This window comes from Eschrichtius robustus, chromosome 6 (assembly GCF_028021215.1).
Source record: "Eschrichtius robustus isolate mEscRob2 chromosome 6, mEscRob2.pri, whole genome shotgun sequence".
NCBI lineage: Eukaryota > Metazoa > Chordata > Mammalia > Artiodactyla > Eschrichtiidae > Eschrichtius > Eschrichtius robustus.
In genome coordinates this window covers 70,307,635-70,332,071 of record NC_090829.1, presented here as the reverse complement: position 1 = coordinate 70,332,071, position 24,437 = coordinate 70,307,635, and the positions used below count along the sequence as shown (strand labels likewise).

The following is a 24,437-nucleotide window of genomic DNA, read 5'->3' as shown; positions in this document are numbered from 1 at the left end:
AATGTCCTATAAATATCAATTAAGTCTCTCTGGTCTATTGTTTCATTTAAAGCTTGTGTTTCCTTATTAATTTTCTGTTTGGATAATCTGTCCATTGTTGTAAGTGAGGTGTTCAAGTCCCCCACTATTATTGTCTTACTGTCAGTTTCCTCTTTTATATCTGTTATCAGTTGCCTTATGTATTGGGGTGCTCCTATGTTGGGTGCATATATATTTATAATTGTTATATCTTCTTCTTGGATTGATTCCTTGATCATTATTTAGTGTCCTTCCTTGTCTCTTGTAACATTCTTTATTTTAGTCTGTTTTATCTGATATGAGTGTTGCTACTCCAGCTTTCTTTTGATTTCCATTTGCATGGAATATCTTTTTCCATCCCCTCACTTTCAGTCTGTATGTGTCCCTAGGTCTGACGTGGGTCTCTTGGAGACAACATATATATGGGTCTTGTTTTTGTATCCATTCAGTGAGCCTGTGTCTTTTGGTTGGAGCATTTAATCCATTCACATTTAAGGTAATTATCAATATGTATGTTCCTCTTACCATTTTCTTAACTGTTATGGGTTTGTTTTTATAGGTCCTTTTCTCCACTTGTGTTTCCCACTTAGAGAAGTTCCTTTAGCATTTGTTGTAGAGCTGTTTTGGTGGTGCTGAATTCTCTTAGCTTTTGCTTGTCTGTAGAGCTTTTGATTTCTCCATCGAATCTGAATGAGATCCTTGCTGGTTAGAGTAATCTTAGTTGTAGGTTCTTCCCTTTCATGACTTTAGATACATCATGCCACTCCCTTCTGGCTTGTAGAGTTTCTGCTGAGAAATCAGCTGTTAACCTTATGGGAGTTCCCTTGTATGTTATTTGTCATTTTCCCTTGTTGCTTTCAATAATTTTTCTTTGTCTTTATCTTTGGTCAATTTGATTACTATGTGTCTTGGCATGTTTTTCCTTGGGATTATCCTGCCTGGGACTCTGTGTGCTTCCTGGACTTGGGTGGCTATTTCTCTTCCCATGTTAAGGAAGTTTTCGACTATAATCTCTTCAAATATTTTCTCGGGTCCTTTCTGTCTCTCTTCTCCTTCTGGGACCCCTATAATGCAAATGTTGTTGCGTTTAATGTTGTCCCAGAGGTCTTTTAAGCTGTCTTCATTTCTTTTCATCCTTTTTTCTTTATTCTGTTCCATGGCAGTGAATTCCACTATTCTGTCTTCCAGGTCACTTATCCGTTCTTCTGCCTCAGTTATTCTGCTCTTGATTCCGTCTAGTGTATTTTTCATTTCAGTTATTGTATTGTTCATCTCTGTTTGTTTGGTCTTTAATTATTCTAGGTGTTTGTTCTTTAATTCTTCCTGGTCTTTGTTAAACATTTCTTGCATCCTCTCGATCTTTGCCTCCATTCTTTTCCGAGGTCTTGGATCATCTTCACTATCGTTATTCTGAATTCTTTTTCTGGAAGGTTGCTTATCTCCACTTCATTTAGTTGTTTTTCTGGGGTTTTAGCTTGTTTCTTCATCTGGTACACAGCCCTCTGCCTTTTCATCTTTTCTGTCTTTCAGTGAATGTGGTTTTTATTCCCCAGGCTGCAGGATTGTAGTTCTTCTTGCTTCTGCTGTCTGCCCTCTTGTGGATGAGGCCATCTAAGAGGCTTGTGCAAGTTTCCTGATGAGAGGGACTGGTGGTCGGTAGAGCTGACTGTTGCTCTGGTGGGCAGAGCTCAGTAAAACTTTAATCTACTTGTCTGCTGTTAGGTGGGGCTGGGTTCCCTCCCGTTGGTTGTTTGGCCTGAGGCAACCCAACACTGGAGCCTACCTGGGCTGTTTGGTGCGGCTAGTGGCGGACTCTGGGAGGGCTCATGCCAAGGAGTACTTCCCAGAACTTCTGCTGCCAGTGTCCTTGTCCCCACAGTGAGACATAGCCACCCCCCACCTCTGCAGGAGACCCTCCTACACTAGCAGGTAGGTCTGGTTCAGTCTCCTGTGGAGTCACTGCTCCTTCCCCTGGGTCCCGATGTGCACACTACTTTGTGTGTGCTCTCCAAAAGCAGAGTCTCTGTTTCCCCCAGTCCTGTCGAAGTCCTGCAATCAAATCCTGCTAGCCTTCAAAGTCTGATTCTCTAGGAATTCCTCCTCCTGTTGCCGGACCCCCAGGTTTGGAAGCCTGACGTGGGGCTCAGAAACTTCACTCCAGTGGGTGGACTTCTCTGGTATAAATGTTCTCCAGTTTGTGAGTCACCCACCCAGCAGTTATGGGATTTGATTTCATTGTGATTGCGCCCCTCCTACCATCTCATTTTGGCTTCTCCTTTGTCTTTGGGTTTGCGGTATCTTTTCTGGTGAGTTCCAGTGTCTTCCTGTCAATGATTGTTCAGCAGTTAGTTGTGATTCTGTTGCTCTCGCAAGAGGGAGTGAGAGCACGTTCTTCCACTCTGCCATCTTGAACCAATCTCGAGTGTGTGCTTTCTTTCCTGACATATCAATTAAAAAGTAATAGATCCTCTTGATCCTGTGTGTGTGTGTGTGTGTGTGTGTTTAGGTTTTGACTATTTTGCTTCTGTCTTTAGTCTGAGATCAGGGGAAGACCTTATTTAGAGATTTACAGTGTGATCCTAAAATGGCCTTTTGAGGTCTCCAACGAATGTCCAATGTGTTTATTGAGGTCTCTCCTTTCTGGCTTGTCTAGAAGTTCATCATATCCCGGCCCTGCCCAGCCATGGTATGTCCATTCAGTTATCAATCTTTCAGTAGTTGTTCTATGCTAGGCTTGAGGAATCTCATTCTGAGCATATGCAGTCTATCCATAAGCCCAAGACCCACAGGAAATTCCCATACAGACTCCTGCCCCCAATTCCACCAGCTTCCTTTTCTCTGGCACCTTGCTCCACAAATCCAAGTCCCCTTAGCAATCCCAACCTCCAGTTTCTGACACCACAGCTCCAAAAAACCCAGAGTGCTATACCTCAGCTTCACCTTTCCATTTCAGGGTTGAACAGTGCCCATTGAAGAAAGCCAGGGTTGTAAATCAACTATACTTCAATAAAAGAAATTTTTAAAAGAAGAAAAAAAGAAAAGAAAGTCAAGATTAATATGGTGCTTACCCCATGCATTTTCCTTCTCTCAAAGATCAAAACCCTACAATTCCAGTTGACAAGTGCTTGGAAACTACTGTCTCATAGAGTTTGTCCAGTTTTATAATTATTTATAATAGGAGGTTAAGTTTGATACTGATTATTCTGACTTCATGGAAGTTGACAGATGAAATTTTAAAAATAGGGAAATTTCATGTTTTAAGAATGTATTTCTATCATTAGTTGATCATTTCTGGGGCCGTTAAAGTATTCAGAATGATTTTCCAAAAGGTATAATAATGTTTAAATTGAAATAAGGGAATTTGAAAACATTCCCACTTTCATCCTTATCCCCAGAAAAGAAGACAGAGGCTGAGGCACACATCCTCTCACATAAAGTGTTAGGGGTATTCAACATACTTGCCTTGATTTTCAAACTCAATCATAGGGGGGCATTTGGTTACATACTGTGTACATGCTCACTTCATAAGAATTAATGGTGTTTTTAATTGGAAAATTGCACTGTTCCCCCAATATCTGCTCTCTGTCCCTAGAACATTCAGACTTCTGGAAATAATTTTTGTGATGACAGTGAATTGCAATATGATATATGCCCTCATCCACTGGTCTTCCTCTAATTCCCACTCCTCACCTTACTTCTATACTTGCAGGCTTCTGGCTAAAGGATAAGTCAAATGGCTTTGTGGTATTATGCCTCATTAGGAGGTAATATCATCACATCACTTATTTTAAATTGATGTCAAAATCATCCTCTACAAGAAAAAGAGACATGGTCAGATTTATCTGTGTGCTCTGTAAATAGATGACCAAATTGAGCCTTAAGCAAAATAGCCTTGATTAGCCTGTTACAGGGAAGAGAAACTCAGGACACATGATTTGGAGTCCATAAGGAAAGTGACTTTTCTCAACCTACTGCTCAGGTGAACCCATTTTCATTTGTGATATCAGATATCACCTGAAAATTGTAACGAGAAAGTAAGTAATATGCCAGATACTGTGTTTAGCGTACTACATTGTCTTGTTTAATAATCAAAACCTTATAGTGAAGGTATGATTAGTGTTAACTTACCGGTGAAGAAACTGAGCTTTAGGGAAATTAAGTAACTTGTCCAAGTTTAAAAATTAGGGAGATGAATATTTTTGTCTATCTGCCTCCAAAATTATGTTTCCAATACACTACAGTTTTCATGATTTTATGATGATATGTTTACCTGGTTGCCTTGTAAGTTTTTGCAAAGAAAGCATTAACAAAGAACCTTTAGTTTTAGAGAAATTAGCTCAGGAGTTTTCCAGTAAAAAATATCTCAAAAGTATATAAAGATTCCCATATCTACAGTTTTTTAAGTTATAAAATTAGACTTATTCTAGTCAAAGCAACCAAGTTTTTAAAAAATGCTTCATTTGAGATAATGTATTTCAGCATTTTCTTTGCCTCTTGTCAGGATGGGAAACAATAGTTCTCTTGCTTGATTTAGTATCATTATGTCTGACAACACAGTTAACAAAGCAACTGCTAATATTCCAAAGATTTTCAAGTTCTGTGCATCTAAAAGTCACTAATGAGGTTAGTGAACCAGAAGCTTCACAGCCAAATATCCAAAGGTTAAGACCAAAGGAACTGTGTATCTCTGGAGTTGTTGGATGTAAATCGTGTTGCAAGAATCATCAAGTATTTAATTCCGTCCTTATGCACAACCCAATAAACAAGGTTTACAGCAAACAGGGAAGATGCATTTGTACATTAAAAAGAGTTTAGATTTTGGTTTCCAACTGGAAAGGAAAAAATCAAAACAAGGGGGTTCTTTGTACTAGCATATGTTTGAAAAATCCGTAATTTTTACATTTCGTAGGGAGAATCATTAGTCATAATTACTTATATAATAACAAAGTTTATTTTCTCTGATTACCTTTTCTTTTACATTTTACATTTTGTTTTCTTAATAATAATATATCACTACTATTTCTCTTTGGTAGTTAAACACTGTTTTTGAAATAACAATATTTTATCATGACTGCTTAATTTCAAGAAATTATTTAACCGTTTAATATGAATGATAAAGCTATAGAAGGTTTAAGTCGAAGTGACGTTTTAGATTTCCTGGTTCAACAAACAGCTCTCTTTTACATTTAGGGGAACAGGGAGCCTAAGAAGGAAACTGATAATCCCAATTTGAACACAAATTAGAGATATACAAGAATAAAAATCCAGGTCTCATGATGTCTTTTCACCAAATTATTTTGTTGGAGTAGACATTTTTTTAATTCCAAGAACTGTTGAGAATTCGAGGGGACTATAACAATTATAGTAGTTACCTTCATAAAGCTTAGACAGGTAGTGTTAGATTATGAAAAATGAGAAAACAAGGTAAAGAATTAGAAAGTGACTGGAGGAGGTGCTAAATTATGTAAGGTAATCAGGGGAGGTCTCTGAGATAGTCACGCTTGAGCAGTGACTTGAAAGAAATGAGGGATCAAGCCATGTTAATATGCTATTGAAGAGGTTTCCAGGAACAAAGAATATCAATTGTGTAGGACTTGAGATGGTTTACGCTTGTCATTTTTGGGAAACAGCAAGGAGACCAGTGGCTGCAGTGTGATGAGTATTCATTCATTCACTGCACATTCATCCCATGGATTATTATAGCCAGAGCAGTGAGAGGGGAAATGGGGATCCACAAAGAACTGGATGAAGATGGATCATAATTATGGTACCATTTAATTTTATTAATCATACAGGATTATAAAAGTTGTGGATTCCTACTTGAGTTAGAAAGCATACGTTTTACACGTAAAGCTAGAAGGAGCAAAAGTGGTTGTGATTGAATCACATAACATTCTTTACTTCTCAAAAAATGTATTCCAAGCAATTGTCACTCTAAAATGTAGAAACTTTTCAAGTTATGATGTCAAAGTCTTCTATGGAAAAGAATTAATCTCAAATAATTGTATAGGTCTTAAAAGAGCTTGCACATAGGTTATGTAATTTGATCTCTATAGCCCCATGAGTCTGTAGTACAATAGAGGAAGTTGAGGTTCAATGAGGTTAACTGATTTGCCAAAGGTCGCTTTGACAGTTTGGAAAATTATTAATGGATAATAAACCAGAAATGTAGAGACTCCAAATCGTTTTCCAGAAAATAATTTATTGTGTATTTCTTCATGTGTTGTGGGTAATTCTCTTTTTCTATTCTGTTCATTTTATGTTTTGATATTATTATTATTATTATAGGAAAATACAAATGGTTAGTTTTAAATTATGCAGTTTTATAAGCACTATTTATAAATAAAACATATAACCATGTGCATTATATAATGGACTGCAATAAAAAATGACAAGTAGAATAAATGAGTTGGAGAAAGGATGGAAAATAGTTTTTGTGAATAAATTATTTGATCCAAAAGTGTTATATTTTCATCATGAACAATATTTGTCTGCAACCTATGAATGAATGATTGTTACTGGTATAAAATTTGCATGCATTATATGTTAGCTAATTATATGGGAAAAACTGGATTTTAAAAGAAGGACAGTGATTTTGAGAAGTAATATTTATCATTTTACTTAACCTTCACCACATGCTTTGACTCTTCTACTATGGATTTTTTAGTGACAAATATAACATACATAAATAAGTGCACAAACTGTATAGAACTCAATGAATTTTCATAAAGTGAACACACATGTGTAGCTAGCTACCAGATCAAGAAATACATCATTGCCAGCACCCAAGAGTCCTCCCCTTGCTTCATCTTACTAATTACCCTCCCTGAACAAAGTTATTGCTCTCCTGAGTTCTACAGTAGATTAGTTTTACCTGCTTTTGAGCTTTATGTAATTGAAATATATAGCATGTAGCTGTATTTATTGTTTGGTTTATTTTTTTCCACATAATGTTGGTGAGAATCATCCATATTATTGCTTATAGTTGTAGTTTGTTTATTCTCACTGCTCTATAGTATCTTATTGTCAGAATACATTACATATCCAGTCTACTATTGATGGTCATTTCAGTTGTCTCCATTTTGGGGTTCTTCTGAATAGTGCTACTATGACCATTCTTGTACATGTCTTTTAGGAGATAGATAGTTAGAGATAGATAGATTGATTGATTAATAAATAGATAGCCTGATAGGTTTCATTGGGTATAAATCCAGAAGTAGAATTGTTGAATTATAGGATATACTTATATTTATCAATACTGCCAAACAGCTTTTCAGAGTGGTTTTACCAATTTGTTCTACCATCATTTACATGTGAGAGGTCCAGTTGCTCCACATCCTTTCCAACACTTGGCATTATCTATTATCTCATTTTAGCTATACTTGAATGTAACCCGTGATGGATTTTTCCAGCTTTATTGAGGTAGAGTTGGCAATTAAAAATTGTACAGCTTGATGATTTGATATACATATACACTGTGAAATACTCATCACAATCAAACTAATTAACATATCCATAGTTACATTTTTCTTTCTTTTTTTGTTTTTTTTTTTTTTTTTGTGGTGAGACACTATCTTATGATCCAGGAATCCCACTTAGGAATATATCCAAAAAAATGAAATCAGGATCTTGAAGAAATGTCTGCATTCCAATGTTTATTTCAACATTATTCACAATAGCCAAGATATGGAAACAACCTAAGCACCAGTCAACAGATGATTAAAAAAACGTGATATACATATATCTATATATAGATATATATAATTCAATCTTAAAAAGAAGGAAATCCTGCCATTTGCTACAACATGGCAGGTATTAGACAAAGTGAAATAAATCAGATGCAGAAAGACAAATATGTGGAATTTAGATATTTGGAATCTAAAACAGGCAAACTCATAGAAGCACAGAGTAGAGTGATAGTTACCTGGGGGGAGGGAGAAATGGAGAGATGTTGGTTAAGGGGTACAAAGTTTTAGTTATGCAAGATGAATTAGTTTTGGAGAGCTAATGTACAAGAATGTGACTATAGTTAACAGTATTATATTGTATACTTGAAATTTGCTAGAAGAGCAGATCTTAAATGCCTTCACCAAATTTTTAAATGTGAAAATTATTGCCCCTACTTTATAGATGATAAAACAAAGATATATCAAAATTAAATAGCACATCCAAAATTATGCAGCTAAATAAACAGAATCAATACTGTCACTCAGCTCTATCTTATCACGTAGTCTTTGCTGTTTCCTTAAAATATTTTTATTATTCACTTCAAGAAGAATAAATTGAGTGCTAAATATGCTGGACTTCCTAATAAGCACTGACGAGGAACATGTCTTTGTGAGCAAAAGCTTGCAGTGTATAGGACAGGAGCAAGAAAAACCATCATGACACAAGGCAAAGTGCATTAAATACACTTTGGGAAAAAAAAGTAAATACCATGAGAAGCTAAAGGAGGGAAAATTCACAATAACCTGCAATAGCTGAGAAAAACATTTGCCATTATTTTATTGGATAGAGAATTAGAGAGGACAGTTGAACAAAGTACAGTTTGAGGGTTAAGAGGTGTGAGCATGTCGAGGAATTAGTATGTGATGAAAACACTGTTGGCAGTGATAGTCAACCATGAAGGAAATATAACATTTTATCCATACAGCCATCAAATTCCCTAAATTTCTGTCTCCTTATTCCTCATGATACTTATATCTAAAGGAGAATGCCATTCAAATAGGGGTGGGATGGGCCAAGACTGGCACAGTTAGAGGCTGGCTAAGAAGGAAGTGTCTCATCTTGTGCAGTGGTGGAGCCTGAGACTGATGGGAGAATCCAGAACCTGAGTAGGTTATCAGTGGTCTAAGTGCAGAGAGAAGAACAGGAAGAAATATGGGAGAGGGATCAAGGTAGAGTGTGAAGCTATGAAGTTGGGGATCAGCGAGAAGAATTCTGGAGAGAGTAGATTAAAATCAGATGGATGGGGAGAGATTGAAAAGGGTCCTGAGTGCTGGTCTTGAGCTTAAGTGGTGTTCCATTATTCACTCATCATCTGGAATGAAATGAGTGGGTGATCCAACTTTCCAAGACAAGGCTAGGATGAATAGGCGTTTGGAATGTGAGAAGAATTGGTCATATAATGACTTGTACAATGCTAGACCAACAACAACAAGTTGTGCAAATGCTGCTAAAAATGTGAGTGCTCAAAATTAATTTCAAAACACTATCAAAGGTCATATTCATATTCTGCTGAAATGAAGGTCAGTTTAAGTTGAACAAATTAAAGATTTGGAAAGATTTTAGAGTAATAAATGTGAAAAATAAACCTAGCATTTCACAAACTTACACACATGATGTGCATGTGGGTATGTATCTATTTCATCAACAAACGTTTATTCTATAAGCCTTGCTATGTACCTACATGGAACTGAGCACTCAAGATTATAGATATAAGTAAATACTATTCGTGAGATGCAATACGACTACTAGTTAGTTTTACAAAAGGGAAAAGAACCCTCCTTATACTAGTTATTTACTCTGCTTTCATTATATGTCCTGGATTGAGATAGTCTAGGATTTTGTCACCTTGGCTCAAAGCCTGCCTATCTCCATTACACTTTAGAGTTATTATCATTCTGAACTTAATTTTTATAACCTCAGAACCTCTTCTGAATATATGTGATTGCCCAAGTCTTTGCCAAAGATTTTTAAAATGTATGTGTATATGTTGCTTTAGCTATAGTAGGAACAATCTATGTAGGATAAAGCTTAACTTATGGCATAGGGTCCTGGATGCTGGAGCAGATATAATCATCTATGACAAAAACACAGAATTAAATGTCTAGTTACATGATTGATTGTATTTTTCTTGCTATAAGAAAAAACTTAATAATAATGCATTGGAGTTCTTGTAAAAATTCTATAAGCTTACAACATGCTTTCATATCCAACCTCTTATTTTCCTTAAAATAACTTAATTTGCAGTTGAAAATATGAAATTCAAAGAAGTTTAACCACTTACCTAAAGTTACACAGCTAATATGTATGGATCCAGAAACAAAACCCTGATTTTCCTACTCCAAGTAGAGGACTCTTGATTTCTCATTACACAAATAGAGTGATAATAGCAAGTATATTGTAAATTCTTTGATGCCCAACTTTATATTGAAATTGTGAACATATTGTAAAGGTTGTACTTAGAATGATTGTCCAAGCTGGCTCAGTGTTCTTAAGGTTTTCCTCCCCATTTCTAGGAAGTTGGCTGTGCCCCACAGAAGTGCCTGCACTAAGCTTTTGCCATTTTTTTCCTCCTGAAATGTTTTTCCCTGGCCAGGTATTATCAATTGCCTAATTTCTGAATTCTGACTCTGCATAGTCCCTTTAAAATATTAAATGGGATACTTCACTTGACTTTTTATATCTGATTATCACCTGGATACTATATCTGGGCTCCCCATTCACCAACTCAGAATTTCAAGGCTCAATCCTTACCTAATGCTATTCCTGGCTCACGCCACTGGGACTTCAGTCCCTGCCCAATTTTCTGGACTTTCGCTCTTCTAGGAGCAGACTTTAAACAATTGTGAAACTAAATGGAAACCTAGGAGTTCACTATTTATTAAATAAAAATATTATTTTCATATGTATAAAAGACAGCATAGTAATTATACCTGGTGGGCATGGTTGTGATGATGGCTTGCCTCCAATCAACAGCTTGGTACCAAAAGAAGGCTTGGTTAAGTAGTAAAGAAGCATTGTGTGGCATTGGAAAAAGTACTGAACCAGCAGCCAGGGGCCAGGGTTCTAGCCCAGGGTCTGGATCTGCCTCTAATATACTATGACTCACAAAACAATTATTTAACTATCATGGGCTTCTGTTACTTTGTTAAATAAGGGCAGTAAGCAGCTTTCTACCTACAAATTTTCATATTTCTGTGAGGTATACTTATAAGTAAATAGGTATTACACGTATGATAAGATGTATTTATACACACAATTCCTTGCCCCATATGTTTCTCCCACCTTCTATTATGAAGTCTGAAGTCTTATATGTAGAATTTATTCATTGAACTTTGAAGAGTCCCTTAGCATCTAGAGTTCATTAATATTGAGCTAGGCCTAGAAACAAAAGCTTTGAGATTATTTGGATTAGTTTGTTTTAAAAAATATAACTAATAAAATCTGTGCTAAATTTTTAGCTTTTTCTAGGTCTTTTTAACCTAATCCTAGAAGGAAACCAGAACTTTTAGATTATCTTATAAATTTAATCAGAATCACTTTGATTCCTATACTTGGCAATGGTTAAACTCTGTCCTAATAATATTGAGACAAGGTCATAGGAGAGCCCATTGTTCAGCACACAGGACCATAATTTAGGATTTTTGTGTTGCCAGACAAGGAATATGCAGTAGTTTCATTTTTCCCCTTACTTTCTCTAGTTACTTCATTTATCTGATTTTTCATTTTTTATTGAGAAATAATTCATATACCATAAAATTCATGTTTTTACACTATATGCTTCAATGGTTTTGTTCATATAGTTGTGCAATCTAATCCCAGGACACTTTCGTCTCTCCAAAAAAGCCATCACTTCCCATTTACCCATCTCCTCAGCCCTTGGCAACCACTAATCTATGTTTTGTCTCTGGATTTGCCTATTCTGGATATTTCATATACATTGGATCATGCAACGTGACCTTTTGTATCTGGCTTCTTCCACTCAGCATAATGTTTTTGAGGTTCATCTGTGTTGTCACATGAATCAGTACTCCATCCTTTTTAATAGCTAAATAATATCTCATTGTATGGATATATCACATTTGTTCATCCATTCATTCATTGATAGATGTTTGAATTGTTTCCACATTATGAATAATACTGCTATGAATATTTGTGTACAAGTTCACACGTGGAGATATATTTTCATTTCTCATATGTATGTACCTAGAAGTAGAATTGCTAGGTCATATGGTAACTGTATGTTTAACCTTTTGTGGAATTGCCAAACTATGTCCCACAGCTGCTGCATTATTTACATTTTTACCAGCTAGGTATGAGGATTGTAGTTTCTCTAAACCCTCAGCAACACCTTTTATTGTCCAACTTTTTTGATAAGGCCATCATAGCAGATGTGAAATGGTACCACATAGTCAATTGTTTCTCTGGTTCCTAAGCCACTAAGTTTACTTAAAACTGAGAGTATTCTGTGACATCATATTTTTATTATCAATAAAATTATTATTATTGAAATATTATTATTATTACTATTATTATTATTTTAATGGGTGCAACCACCTTTCCATCTCCCGTCCCATATTTTTTTAGTCTCATTTTTTTGGATCTATAACTTTTGAACCATTTAAAATCAACAGAGTCCTTTCGGCAGTGTCTTTATCCTTGAAGACCTTCATCCGTCCCCACAGATGCATCACCGTAGCTCCCTAGAAGTGAAGCCAGGGGATTAGTCTGCAAGAATCACCTCCAAGGACATGGTTTCAACAGCTTTAGTTCCACATATTCCTCAATAACTTAACCCCAGGTGTAACTGCATTAAATCACTGGGGCCTTTCATTGAAAGTGTTACAAGGAAGAGATTCTTCTAGCACTTAGTGAAGACGGCAATGACTATTGTGAATATGTTTGACATGTAGGATTCTTATTTACTTGTAGCTGACAAGATGCTATCACATTTGTTTTTCTTCTGCTTTTCTTTGAAGGGGAGGAATTTCTTCTTTCCATGAAATACATTTTCTTCATTTGACATGTTAGGATTTGATTTTATTGTATTGATTATAAAATCTCATTGTAAGTCACTGAACAAGACTCAGGCAGAAAAGGTGAACTTGAGAGGCAGTGATTGTGAAGCAATAACTGTGAGTTCTGGCATTGATGCAGTAATTTTGCTGTTGTTGTTTAACTTTGTATTAATCATATAACCTTTTGGTTGTCTCACTTATCAAATGGTGAAGGTGAGGTAGAGGACTTTTAAGGTTCCTTCTTGAACTAAAACTCTCATATGTTTCACTGGAGATCATACAGTATAATAGTAAAATTTTTCTACTACTTTTTCCTGATATTTTTACTTGAAATTTTGATTACTAAGTAAAAAAAAAAAAGTTTCAAAGAAATTAACAGGAAAGTTACTGACGTTAAGCAAAGAGGTAGTATACTAGTGATTTTATGGAACAAGCTTTGAGTATTTCATAGATTTGTGAACATATAGGGTAGTCCCTTCAAAAACGTCTGCTGAGCCTGTGTGTGCTGTGATTGTGTTATATTTTGATTCCCGCGGTTACATTTTATATGCTAAGGGCCACAAAAATGCACAATGGCTATTCTCTTAAATTTTCAAAACATTATACTGAGATCAGAGCTTGGACATGGGCACAGTCTTGAGTGATATTAATCGAAGAAATGATTCAAGCCTGACAGTTGTGTTCTGTAGAGTAAGGTTGTTTAGAAAGGAAATCTCGTTTCTTGATTTTGTATGATAAATCTTTAAACCAAATGCTAATAGAAATTACGTGCAATTATTTCTCAGTTTTTCTTAACAGAGGACCTATATTTCAGGCTCATTGGATTTAAATATTTGCTGATTCATTATTAAATCCTTTCTCTCTTTTGTATCTTCTTTTTTTTTTTTTTTTTTCTGCAGGATGTTTTCACTCCAGAATGCAAATTTAAGGAATCTGTGTTTGAAAACTACTATGTGATCTATTCTTCCACACTGTACCGTCAGCAAGAATCAGGCCGAGCATGGTTTCTGGGACTCAATAAGGAAGGTCAAATTATGAAGGGGAACAGAGTGAAGAAAACCAAGCCCTCATCACATTTTGTACCAAAACCTATTGAAGGTACAAGACAAGCTTCTTTTCTTTAGACCCTGACCTGTGTGTTGATGCCAGTTCCGCTCCTTGACCTTTCACTCAGTAGATTGTTTGTCATGCAACAGATCAGAACAAAGATTCAGAAAACACAATAGTACCTCTTCCTATCAAAAAATAAAATTCCATTAAAAATACTTGACACTTAGAAAACACTGCTTGAATATAGAGGCTAGCAAGTTCTTGAAAGTAGAAAAATAGTGGTAGTGACCATTTGGAATGTAATTTCCTTTTTTATTGAACACAATAATTTAATTTCTCAGGCTACACTCTTGAAAAAACCAATAATACTATTATAATGCTTTAAAGTTTTCACAGGTCTTTTAGAAATATGTTTATATCCTAATTGCTACATCTTTGTGAACAAACCTTATAATATAATGTATTAATTTTTATTTGTATTTTTTAAGGAAAGAAAATAATATTCTATTTACTGTGCTAATAAATATTACAGTTTTAAAATTTTATCCCTCTCAACTGAGCCTGTAACTTCCCCTCCCTTGATCATTTAATATAGTGTTCATTTATTTCAGTTAATCAGTGGAATAAATAATTTTATGCTGAGGAAACCCATTTTTGGCAACTTGTTCCCTAAGCAGGATGAGAATCTCCCATTGAGGTGACCACATTTACTGTATTCAGTCAAGCTTTTTAATACAGGCTAAGAAAGCAGCAGTGGAGTGGACATTTACCAACATAACACTCTTCTCTAAAAGTCACATTATAATCACTTAAGACATTAGTTCAGCTTCCTCGTCCAAAGAAATGAGAAAATTGAGGCAGTGCATTGCTATTCTGTGATTTAGCCAGGCTTACTGTCCCCTAAATATCTATAAGGTATGGTCAAGTCCACCAGTGTAGGGACACAGTGCCTGCTGCAGATTACCTATGACTGTAACAGTCAGCAAACATCTGTTAAATCAATACTATGTTCAAAGCACTGGGGGGAAATGTGACATTCAAAGCTCCTAGTCTTTCTCAAGCCTCCCCTCACACCCTGTGCTTTTAACCACACAAAATAGAACTTTCTTCTGTTCTACATTTTTACTGCTTGTAATACATTTTTACTATTTTGAGCTTTATGTAGGGTTTTTTTTTTGCCCTTCTGTCCTCAAAATTTCCATTCATGTGTCTGGAGAATGCCTGTCAGTCCTTGTAAAGAATTAATTCAAGAGTTAGTACTTCTATGACAGCCTCCCTGACTTTCTTCAAGTAGAATTAAATATTCTGTCACCTTATTATTGTATCTTGTTCTCTCTTCTAGAAATTATCACATTGTATTAAATTCACCTATTTACCACTCTGTCTCTTCTTATCCATAATTAGATCACTTGTTAAATGACAGAATGTTTTATTTTTCTCATATCTCCTTGTATCTTGTACAATACGTGACATATCATAGAGAGATATTCCATAATCATTGTCAACTGAATAAGTGAACAAGCGAATGAACAAATGAAGACATAGGTAAGTATAAAGACAAAGAAGAACTATATTCTCCAGGAAACTTTGTAATATCCTTGGAGATATGAAGTATGTTTACTAATGGCAGTAGTATAATGTAAAAAGTGATAGACTAAATGTTGCCGGAAATGATATTGGGATTTATAGAAAGAGCCAGCACTTCCACCAAAAGGAAGATATTGGAAAGTTGATACTGAAACATACCTTCAGGGCTAGGTCAGGTTCAGAACATTTGAGATGAGAGGTGGGGATTAGGTAGACAAAAACACTCCAGGTGCAGAGTGAGTAAACTATTAAAACTATTGCACCATTTTTTTTTTTTTTAAACATCTTTATTGAAGTATAATTGCCTTACAATGGTGTGTTAGCTTCTGCTTTATAACAAAGTGAATCAGTTATACATATACAATATGTTCCCATTTCTCTTCCCTCTTGCATCTCCCTCCCTCCCACCCTCCCCATCCCACCCCTCTAGGTGGTCACAAAGCACCGAGCGGATCTCCCTGTATTGCACCATTTTTATTTGTGCATTTAAGTTGATTTTTTTGTTGTTGTAATAAAAGTAGTGCATGCTCATTAACAATTTTTGGAAAATTCAGGAGAGTATAAAGGAAAAGTAAAAAATCCTTGTGTTTTGTTTATTCCTTTTATGAATAATGCATTTCATACTAAATCCCTCCCCCCCACCCCCAAAAAGAAGAAACACCTGTAACCTACCCTCCTGATCATGACTTCTGTCTGCATTTTGGCTAATCAAGCTTCTTCTTGGGTCTGTATGATCATGTACACATTTCTAAGAGAAATGTATACAATTACCGTGTTCCGAGTTTGAGAGCTGCCTTAATTCTTCATATTTGCTGCATTTCAGTACAAATGTGGGAAAAGAAAACCAGACATTCCCAGTTGTATATGTTAGAATTAGGTTTGGTTGTGTACAACACAAAACCCATGTTAAGAGCAGCTTAATCATACAAAGTTTTATTGTCTCACCAACCAAATCTAGAAACCCGCTGTCCAGGGCTGGTTCTGCGGCTCTGCAACTGTTAGCGACCTTGGCTATGTCCAGCTTTGAGTGCCACTCTCGTTTTGTTTTTGTTTTTCAAATAGCTCTGCCTTTTTCCCAGTCCTGATGGCGATATCATTTTGAATGTCAGGATTCCCAAAATTAAGCTCCGTCAGTGTGAGGATCTTTAAGTCATGCACAGGTTGCATGATAATAATAACCCACCAGCCCCTTTCCCTTCACCCTCCATCCTGTGTTTAGAACGTAGGCGGTGTTAATAAGGGGTTGCAAGGGCATCTATTCAGACAGATGGATGGACTTGATATTTAAACCCATTACCACGTACATTGCACATCAAACTTTACTTACCCTCCCCTGGAATTTAAGACAACAGTGCAGGCTTCACCATTCCCAGTTTTGTCCTTTCAGAGCATTGTTCACACCACAGATAAGTAACTCCCCCAGATTTAATTGTCTGGGTGGTGACCTCCACCTTTAGCTTCAGATACATGAGTCAAATACACTCTGACAAAAAACAAGAAACAATCTCTGCCTTTTCTCCTCCCTCCTCCTTCAAGGAGTTCATTGCTCAGCTCTTGCAAGTGGTTGGATATTCAGAATCGAGTTCCTTCCCCCTGAAAAGAATGTGTGCTCTTTCCAAGATTTAAGCTTCAAGAACTTAATCCTGGAGTGAGAAATACATTTCCAAAGTGAAATTAGTAAATATCAATTGCGAGCCATTGCTACAGAAATATTAAACTTGGACTAAAGGAACACTTAACCAGTTTCTACCAATTTATTTTCTAGTGGGAAGATAAGACTAACACAACATGCACATATACTCACACACCTTTAGGACAGTTACAGATTACCCTTTCTGTCTGTTAGAACTGTTGCTTTAAGCTAATAGAACCTAATTGAAGTCCCAGCAGTATATAATGTAGATCATTGGTTCCCAAACATCAGTATCAAAACCATCTGGAGTGGTTTTAAAAGCTACCGATTCTCAGATCAAATCTCCAAAGGATTCTGATTTTATCGTCCAAGTTATTTTGATGGCAACCAGGTTTGAGACTCAGTGTTCTAAACTGAATTTGGTGTTTCAACGCTCATTTTGATCCAGTCTGGCCGTAGGCCATTATTTAAATGTATTCAAATTAGTATGATCTATATATTGGACTAAGGCTAATCTAATATAGAGTAAATTGTCACTCTGACACCATGGAATTAAATATATTAAACACATTAATATATTTAATTACCTTTCCTACTGCTATTAGGATGGTTGTACTTTAGTGCTGGGTTAAATTACTATACAGAGTTAGTGGAGATAATACCAGCTATTGTACCACATTGATCACTAAGAAAGAGTAACTTGATAGTAATCAATTAGTCAAGGATAAACAAATGTCTAATTCTTCTAATAAAAATTTTACCAATGATTTGCTAAGTAATTTTGTGAAAATAATTTTTTACTTCAACCTGAGTAATCTCTGGAGATGCAGTTGATTATAAATTCCATCTATTTCACAGGAATAATATGAAGATTGGTGTTGTAAGAAAGTTGGATCTCTCAAATCTGTCAGATCAATGCAAAGAGCCTTTTTCATTTTCCCTTGGAAATTGGACATTGTGTTACTGTGTTATGTACTAGAGAAAGGCTGTGAGGCGTGGTATTGAATAAAGTATTAGAGACAATGAAAATTGAATTTGGAGGGAAAATAATAATCTCTTCAAAACCTATGTACTAAAACACCAAAGAAGTGAATAAATCACCAGTCTTGATTTTGTAAAACTCCTATCAGGAAGATACTAATGGCAAATTATTTTGATGTTTTTATTTCAGTTAACTTGAAAGAGAACTAGACGGTTTGTTTTCCAAAATCCTCTTTTGGACCCAACCATACTAAAAGACAAAAACAGAAAGATGGAGTAAAAACGTACTTTTGATGCTCTTGAATGTTTCTATTACAGAAAAGATAATAGCAGCATCTCTCTCTCCACCTTTTGAGTTTGGGATCTCTGCCAGCCTGTGACACCTTCTTTCCCCAAACCAGTTAACTCATTCAAAGCACCTTTTTCCTGGCTTTGAATTTAGTCTCTAATAAAGCCCTCCTACCTCTCCCTGACATATTCTTCTTCTATATCTATCTCTTGCACACGAATACTGCTTCTGATCTCTTTCTAAATGAAGATATAGATCTTTTCGTTCACAATGTCTCTTAACTCTTTATAGTAAATATTTACGGCATACTGGGTGCATCCTTTTGACAATACATTGCATCTGAACCAGCACATAAGGTTCTGCTACAGTTCCAAAAGGGATTCTACGTGACATTAATTAAGGTGTGAAATTGCTTCCTGTTAATTTCCCACACCCTTCCATGATCTGCTATTAAGACAATTAAATTTCTTTAATGGTCCATTAACTAACAGAGCAATCTAACCTTTCCACTTGGAAATTACAGCAGGCCAAGGAAAATTTGATTAAGTTGGTAGTAATAAAAATATTAGTCATATTTCATTCTTCTCTGATGGAAACTGATGAGCATGAAGTTTCTTTTTTTTGTTTTGTTTTGTTTTATTTTTTTATTTTTATTTTTTTCAATTGACAAGGAAATTTAGTTATTTCTGAGATATACACTTTAAAGTAATAACTAGAATTATGACTTATAACATTATACCAGAACATATAAGATTTTTAGAAATTTCATGTAATGTCTGAAACATTTATATTGACATATGTCGATACAAATAACCCAAAGAAAGTTTAGTATTAGTTATTTTTGTTTGTTTGTTTGTTTTTATACTGCAGGTTCTTATTAGTCATCAGTTTTATACACATCAGTATATGCATGTCAATCCCAATCGCCCAATTCATCACACCACCATCGCCACCCACCGCGGTTTTCCCCCCTTGGTGTCCATACGTTTGTTCTCTACATCTGTGTCTCAGCTAGCATGAAGGTTCTTTATAAAGTGTCATTTATGAGTTTTATTAGAAACTGTAGTTATCTTGCCTCCATTTGGAAAACAGAATCTGTCAGCAACAACTACAATTGCCCTCCACTCAAGTTTTCCAGCTCTCCATTCCAGAGTAATGTTGACACTTAAAGATTTACACCTAGTTCTTCCATAACTATCAGAATTTTCAATTTTTAAATGATTTACAAGAATCCAGCAGTAATATAAAAGTAATCATTAGTAGCAGTTGTACTACTTAACATTTGGATGATTTGTTGATATTTTCAACATTCTTCCTTAACAGCAGTATCATTTGATAGTCACTGACATTTGGAAGGATGCAGATTAAAATTTCCAATTTTAAACATGAGGAAACTGAGTTTAAGAGAGGTTACATAACTCACCCAGGTCCATTCAGCTAGAAAGAAGCAAAACTAAGACAAGAACTGTTACCGTTACCAAATACTGCTAGAACGTCCAGCAAGCTGGTGAATGAGAATGACCATTGGGATTGGAACATACGTTCAATAGTGACTTGACAGGAGTGATTTCAGTGAGGTAGTGGGGACTGAGTCTAATTGGAGTAGATTCAAGTTATAACAGGAGGTAAAGAAAAGAAGAAAGTAATATTAAATGACACTTCTGAGGAGTCCTGTTATAAAAGGGAGGTAGAGAAATGGGGCACAAGGTGGAGAGAAACATTGTGGTTGCATGGTGAGGTTTATTTGTTTAAAACTGTTACAACGTATTTATAGACTGATGGGAGAGAAGTGAAAATTGGTATTATAGGAGAGAGGGTCACTGAATAACACTGACCAGCGGCGATGGGATCAAGGACACACATGTCAAGGGGAGGGCTAGATTTAAATAGAAACAGGAAGAGTTCAAGCATTTTAACAAGCAGGGAGCCAGAACATGTATGAGCAGGTGTGTGAGGCTTGGTAACTTTTGTGGTGGAAATATGAAAACTTTCTCTTCTGCATTTCTTTTCTAAGGGAAATACAAAGCATGGTAGTTTATTGATGAAAAGGAAGGAAGGGAGGGAAGAAAGGAGGGAAGGATAAAGGGAGAAGGAGAAAAAGAGAAGAAAAGACAAGAAGAGAAAAGAAAAGAAGGCAAGCCTATTATCTGAGTCTGAGGAGGGTCTGAGGCGTTTTCAAAGTTTGAGGAGGGAAGAGAAGTATGGAATAGTCACTTGGGAAGAATGAGAGAGGAAATTGGGTATAAAAATGTAGTAGGACTCTACAAAGTGCTGAGCACCCCAGAGGTTTGGGGTCAAGACTTTGACTGAGGCCAAGCAATTAAGTGTCGTTTTTCTCCAAACTCTTTAAACTATTTGACTATAACCTTAGGGCAGGAGCCCTGCAGCTAATCACACATGAATTTGAATGCAGATTTTGCCTGTGTCAGTGCACTACTTTGAACAAACTACCCTTTTTGCTCTTCAGTTTCCTTAACTGTGAAAGAGGTCAATTAAAGTATCCACCTTTTAGGGTCATTTAAAATAAACTTACTGTATATAAAGTGCAGATGTTTAGTAAGTGCTCAGTTAATATTAGCTATGATTAAGAGAACAGTGGCTACTTAGAAGGAGAATACCCCGGGATGGTACCTGAAACCTGGTTTATTATTGTTGTTTGATTTATAAATAACAGCAACCCCTAAGATGTCACTTTTTCATACTTTTAAGAAAGGCATTATTTTCGTTTAAGTTTTCCAAGAGAAATTTGTGATAACTAACATAAAACTGATTGTTGAACAGTAAAAGTTGCAAACAGGGAATCTGAGTTATTATAATGGCAAGGGACGCCTGCCTATTCTGATAACTGCATTTGCAGCAGAGGTACCAGTGAAAGAACATAATAGAAAAATATTAAGTGGAAAGCCTGCCCTGGAAAGACCCATAACTAATCTTACAAAGAGAAGATGGATTTATTTTTAATAAGACTTCAAAGCCCAGTGATAATGTATTTGGTCCTTTTCTTTTCTAATGGCACAATCTTGCATTTAAAAGTAAAGCAAAAAATAAGTGGAGCAAATACCATGTATTATTACAAGGTTGGTAGCTTATGGTCTTGTTATGACCAAGTGTAGCATTTTGTTTGATAATAGGACTGCAGGGCTTTCTACAGAAAAATGGACCACTGCATCTCAGGCAGCTGTGAAAATGACAGCCTTCACTACGCCAAGTCACTAAGTGACTAGGGTCCATCATACGAGTGTGTTCCATTCACATTAAAGGGGTGAACTGGGGATTCCTAGCAGATGCTATGTCTTAAGGTAATACATAACGTTGGCTATGTTATTAGAAATCCGCGCTTATGCTTGTGTCTGCAAATGAGGAAGAATATTCTCTCATGAAATCTCTACCTCATTCTTATTCTGAAAGGTGGGATAAATCCCTCTGCTTCAATATACTATAAATCAAGAAAAGTCAAACATGAATAAAAGGAAACATTCAGAAGAAAAAGAAGAAGAGAAGGAAGAAGAGGAGGAGGGGGGAGGGGGAAGAAGAGGAAGAAATTGAAACATATATAATAGAGGAAAAATAGAAAACTGATTTGAAGAAAGAGATCTAAAGAGCCATACAACAATACTTCCCTTTTCAGAGCATTATCTCCTTTTTACCATTTATCCAAAACTATTATGATACCACATATGTTAGAAGAAGAAGAATATTTATCTCAAAAACATTCTGTGGGCTGAAAAAAAGAGCAAGTATATTTTTTCATACTTTAAAGAGGAAAGAGGGCAAGAAATATGATCAGGACAACCCAGAAGAGCCAAATGAAAGAGATGTAACGTTGTGAATCATGCAAGTATTGCATTATCATTAGGACACTGAACATTCTTGAAATTTGGATATTGGAACTTTGTTGGAAAGATAGTATAAAATTAAATCAGAAAGAAACACAGTTAGAAACCAGTTCCATACCAACAGCTGGCCACTAAATCATGCCCACTGAAAATAAAGCCTGTATCACAAGTGGAGCCCGCAAGGTCCTGAATGAGAAATAGGTAGTTATATCCCAAGTTCCCCTCACTCAATTGGTCTCCAGTTGTTAAATCTGCAGGGCACTGAATCTGAGTTTCTGTGAAACAGGTCTGGGGAGCTGGGAGGACAAGAACGAGAGGGAGTTGGAGTTTTTGTTTGTTTTTTCACTTTATTCTCAATTTGGAAATTACTCCTCATCAAAATAACTAGAATATCAAACTTTGCTCTCATAGCTATAGTGCCCCAGAATGCATAAAACAGAGCACTTGGGAAGAAAATATTCAAGGATTTTTTAAAACTTCTAAAGCATTGACTAAAAACTCTATTTTCTAATGAAATAATAGCTTATAGTAAAAGAAAGTGATAGAAAAGCCCCTTCTTAAGTACCATTTTAGTCCTTTGAACTACTGCAAACCAAGAGACTAGGGTTCTTTGCAATTACTAATAAGGAACTTATTAATGGGAAGAAAAAAACTTAATCTTGTATGGGACAGTAATAATTTGAGAAGCACAGTTTAGGAGCTGTAGAATTTATATAATTGTTGAAGATCAGAACCTCGACAGTTCCCTGGAAATGTTTCTTAAAGGTTTCTCAGAATTGCTTAGTAGTATATGATTGGAAATTAATACCAGAACTCCAAATTCTAGTACTGGTAGCTGTAAAAATATTGCAATTAATTTTTACTGTACAGTATACAGGAGTCTCATATGTGGGATTAGTAATTCTTGATTTATCATTTGTTGTTTGTTTAGTCGTCTTAAGTGCTAAGCTAAATTACGCTTCCCCCAAAACAAAAGGATAACCATTCTCAACATGTTAGTTAGCTTAACAAAGAGAGCCCCACTTTTCGATTGCAGTCAGAGTCATGGTATTTGAAATGTGTTAGATGTTGAGAACAGTCATCCCTCAGTATTTGCAGGGGATTCGTTCCAGGAATCCCTGTGGATACTAAAATCTGCAGATGCTCAAGTCCCTTATATAAAATGGCATAGTATTTGCATATAACCTACACATCCTCCTGTATACTTTAAATCATCTCTAAATTATTTATAATACCTAATACAATGTAAATGCTATGTAAATAGTTGCCAGAGCAGGGCAAATTCAAGTTTTGCTTTTTGGAACTCTCTGGAATTTTTAAATTGAATATTTTCCAATCTGCAGTTGGTTGACTCTGAGGATGTAGAACGCACAGATACAGAAAGCCAACTGTATAGGAGATAAGCAGCTGGTCTCAAACATCATGGCACCCAGCTAGGTTTGTTCCTAAGAAATTAAGACGGTGTTTGCAAGGCATCAGAACAACTCATAAAAGTTTGAAATGCTGCCAACCATTTCTTATGTAATCTATGCAGTAAGATTCAGTTTGATTTTTCTTGACTACCCTGACTGGCTGTATGAATGTCATGTAAACATATTTAGACATTTTTCTAGATAAAGAGATTGAATAAATAGATTTTTCCCTATATACTCATATACTTGATGGACATATTATTAACTGTTCATTCACTAACAGATCAAGGCTGATATGTATCAGGATCATGGCTTAAATCCTCTGGCCTGGATTCAGGAGGTCTGATTCAAGCTGGCCCTGTCACTCTCATCCCTCGCCACCTCTCGGTTTTACCCCATCCTTCCACTGGTCACTGTTTCTCTTATACAACCTGCGCTTCATCCCTTCATTCTTATTTAGTAGCTCATCCATTTCTCTAAATCCTCTGCATCCTTCAAGGCTAAATCAACATCAAAGAACTATTTTATATACTCATTTCCATTAAACTCTGCTATGGCCCTTTCTACCCTGTGATTTGTGTGAATGCCTGTGCTCTCTTTCTTAGCCTTGAGCTCCTTGAGGGCAGGAATCAAGAGAGCATTTCTTGCAGTTGCCGCAGAATCTAGCAGAGCGCCTTGTACAAAGTAATTTGTACCTGTTCATAAAATAAATGAACAAATTAATGCTGAAACAAATTCATCTCTGGATATTAGTCAGCAAAAGAGTAACTGGAATTTGAGGAAAGAAAGGAAAAGACAGTAATAGAATCAAAATGATACAATATTATTAATAGTTAAGCCAAGTTAAAAGGGCCAATAAATGTTTTGTGAACCAGTTCATTCCATCAA

The 24,437-nt window shown here is 35.9% G+C and overlaps 1 protein-coding gene across 2 annotated transcripts in view; it reads left to right on the top strand.

Moving 5' to 3' along the window:
• FGF12 (fibroblast growth factor 12) overlaps positions 1–24,437 on the top strand; it is a 365,123-nt gene that overhangs the window by 334,620 nt on the left and 6,066 nt on the right. For both annotated transcript variants that reach the window (XM_068545470.1, XM_068545469.1), the window contains exon 4: positions 13,661–13,859. In XM_068545470.1, coding sequence (XP_068401571.1) covers positions 13,661–13,859 — 199 coding nt within the window. The remainder of the gene's footprint in view (positions 1–13,660; positions 13,860–24,437) is intronic.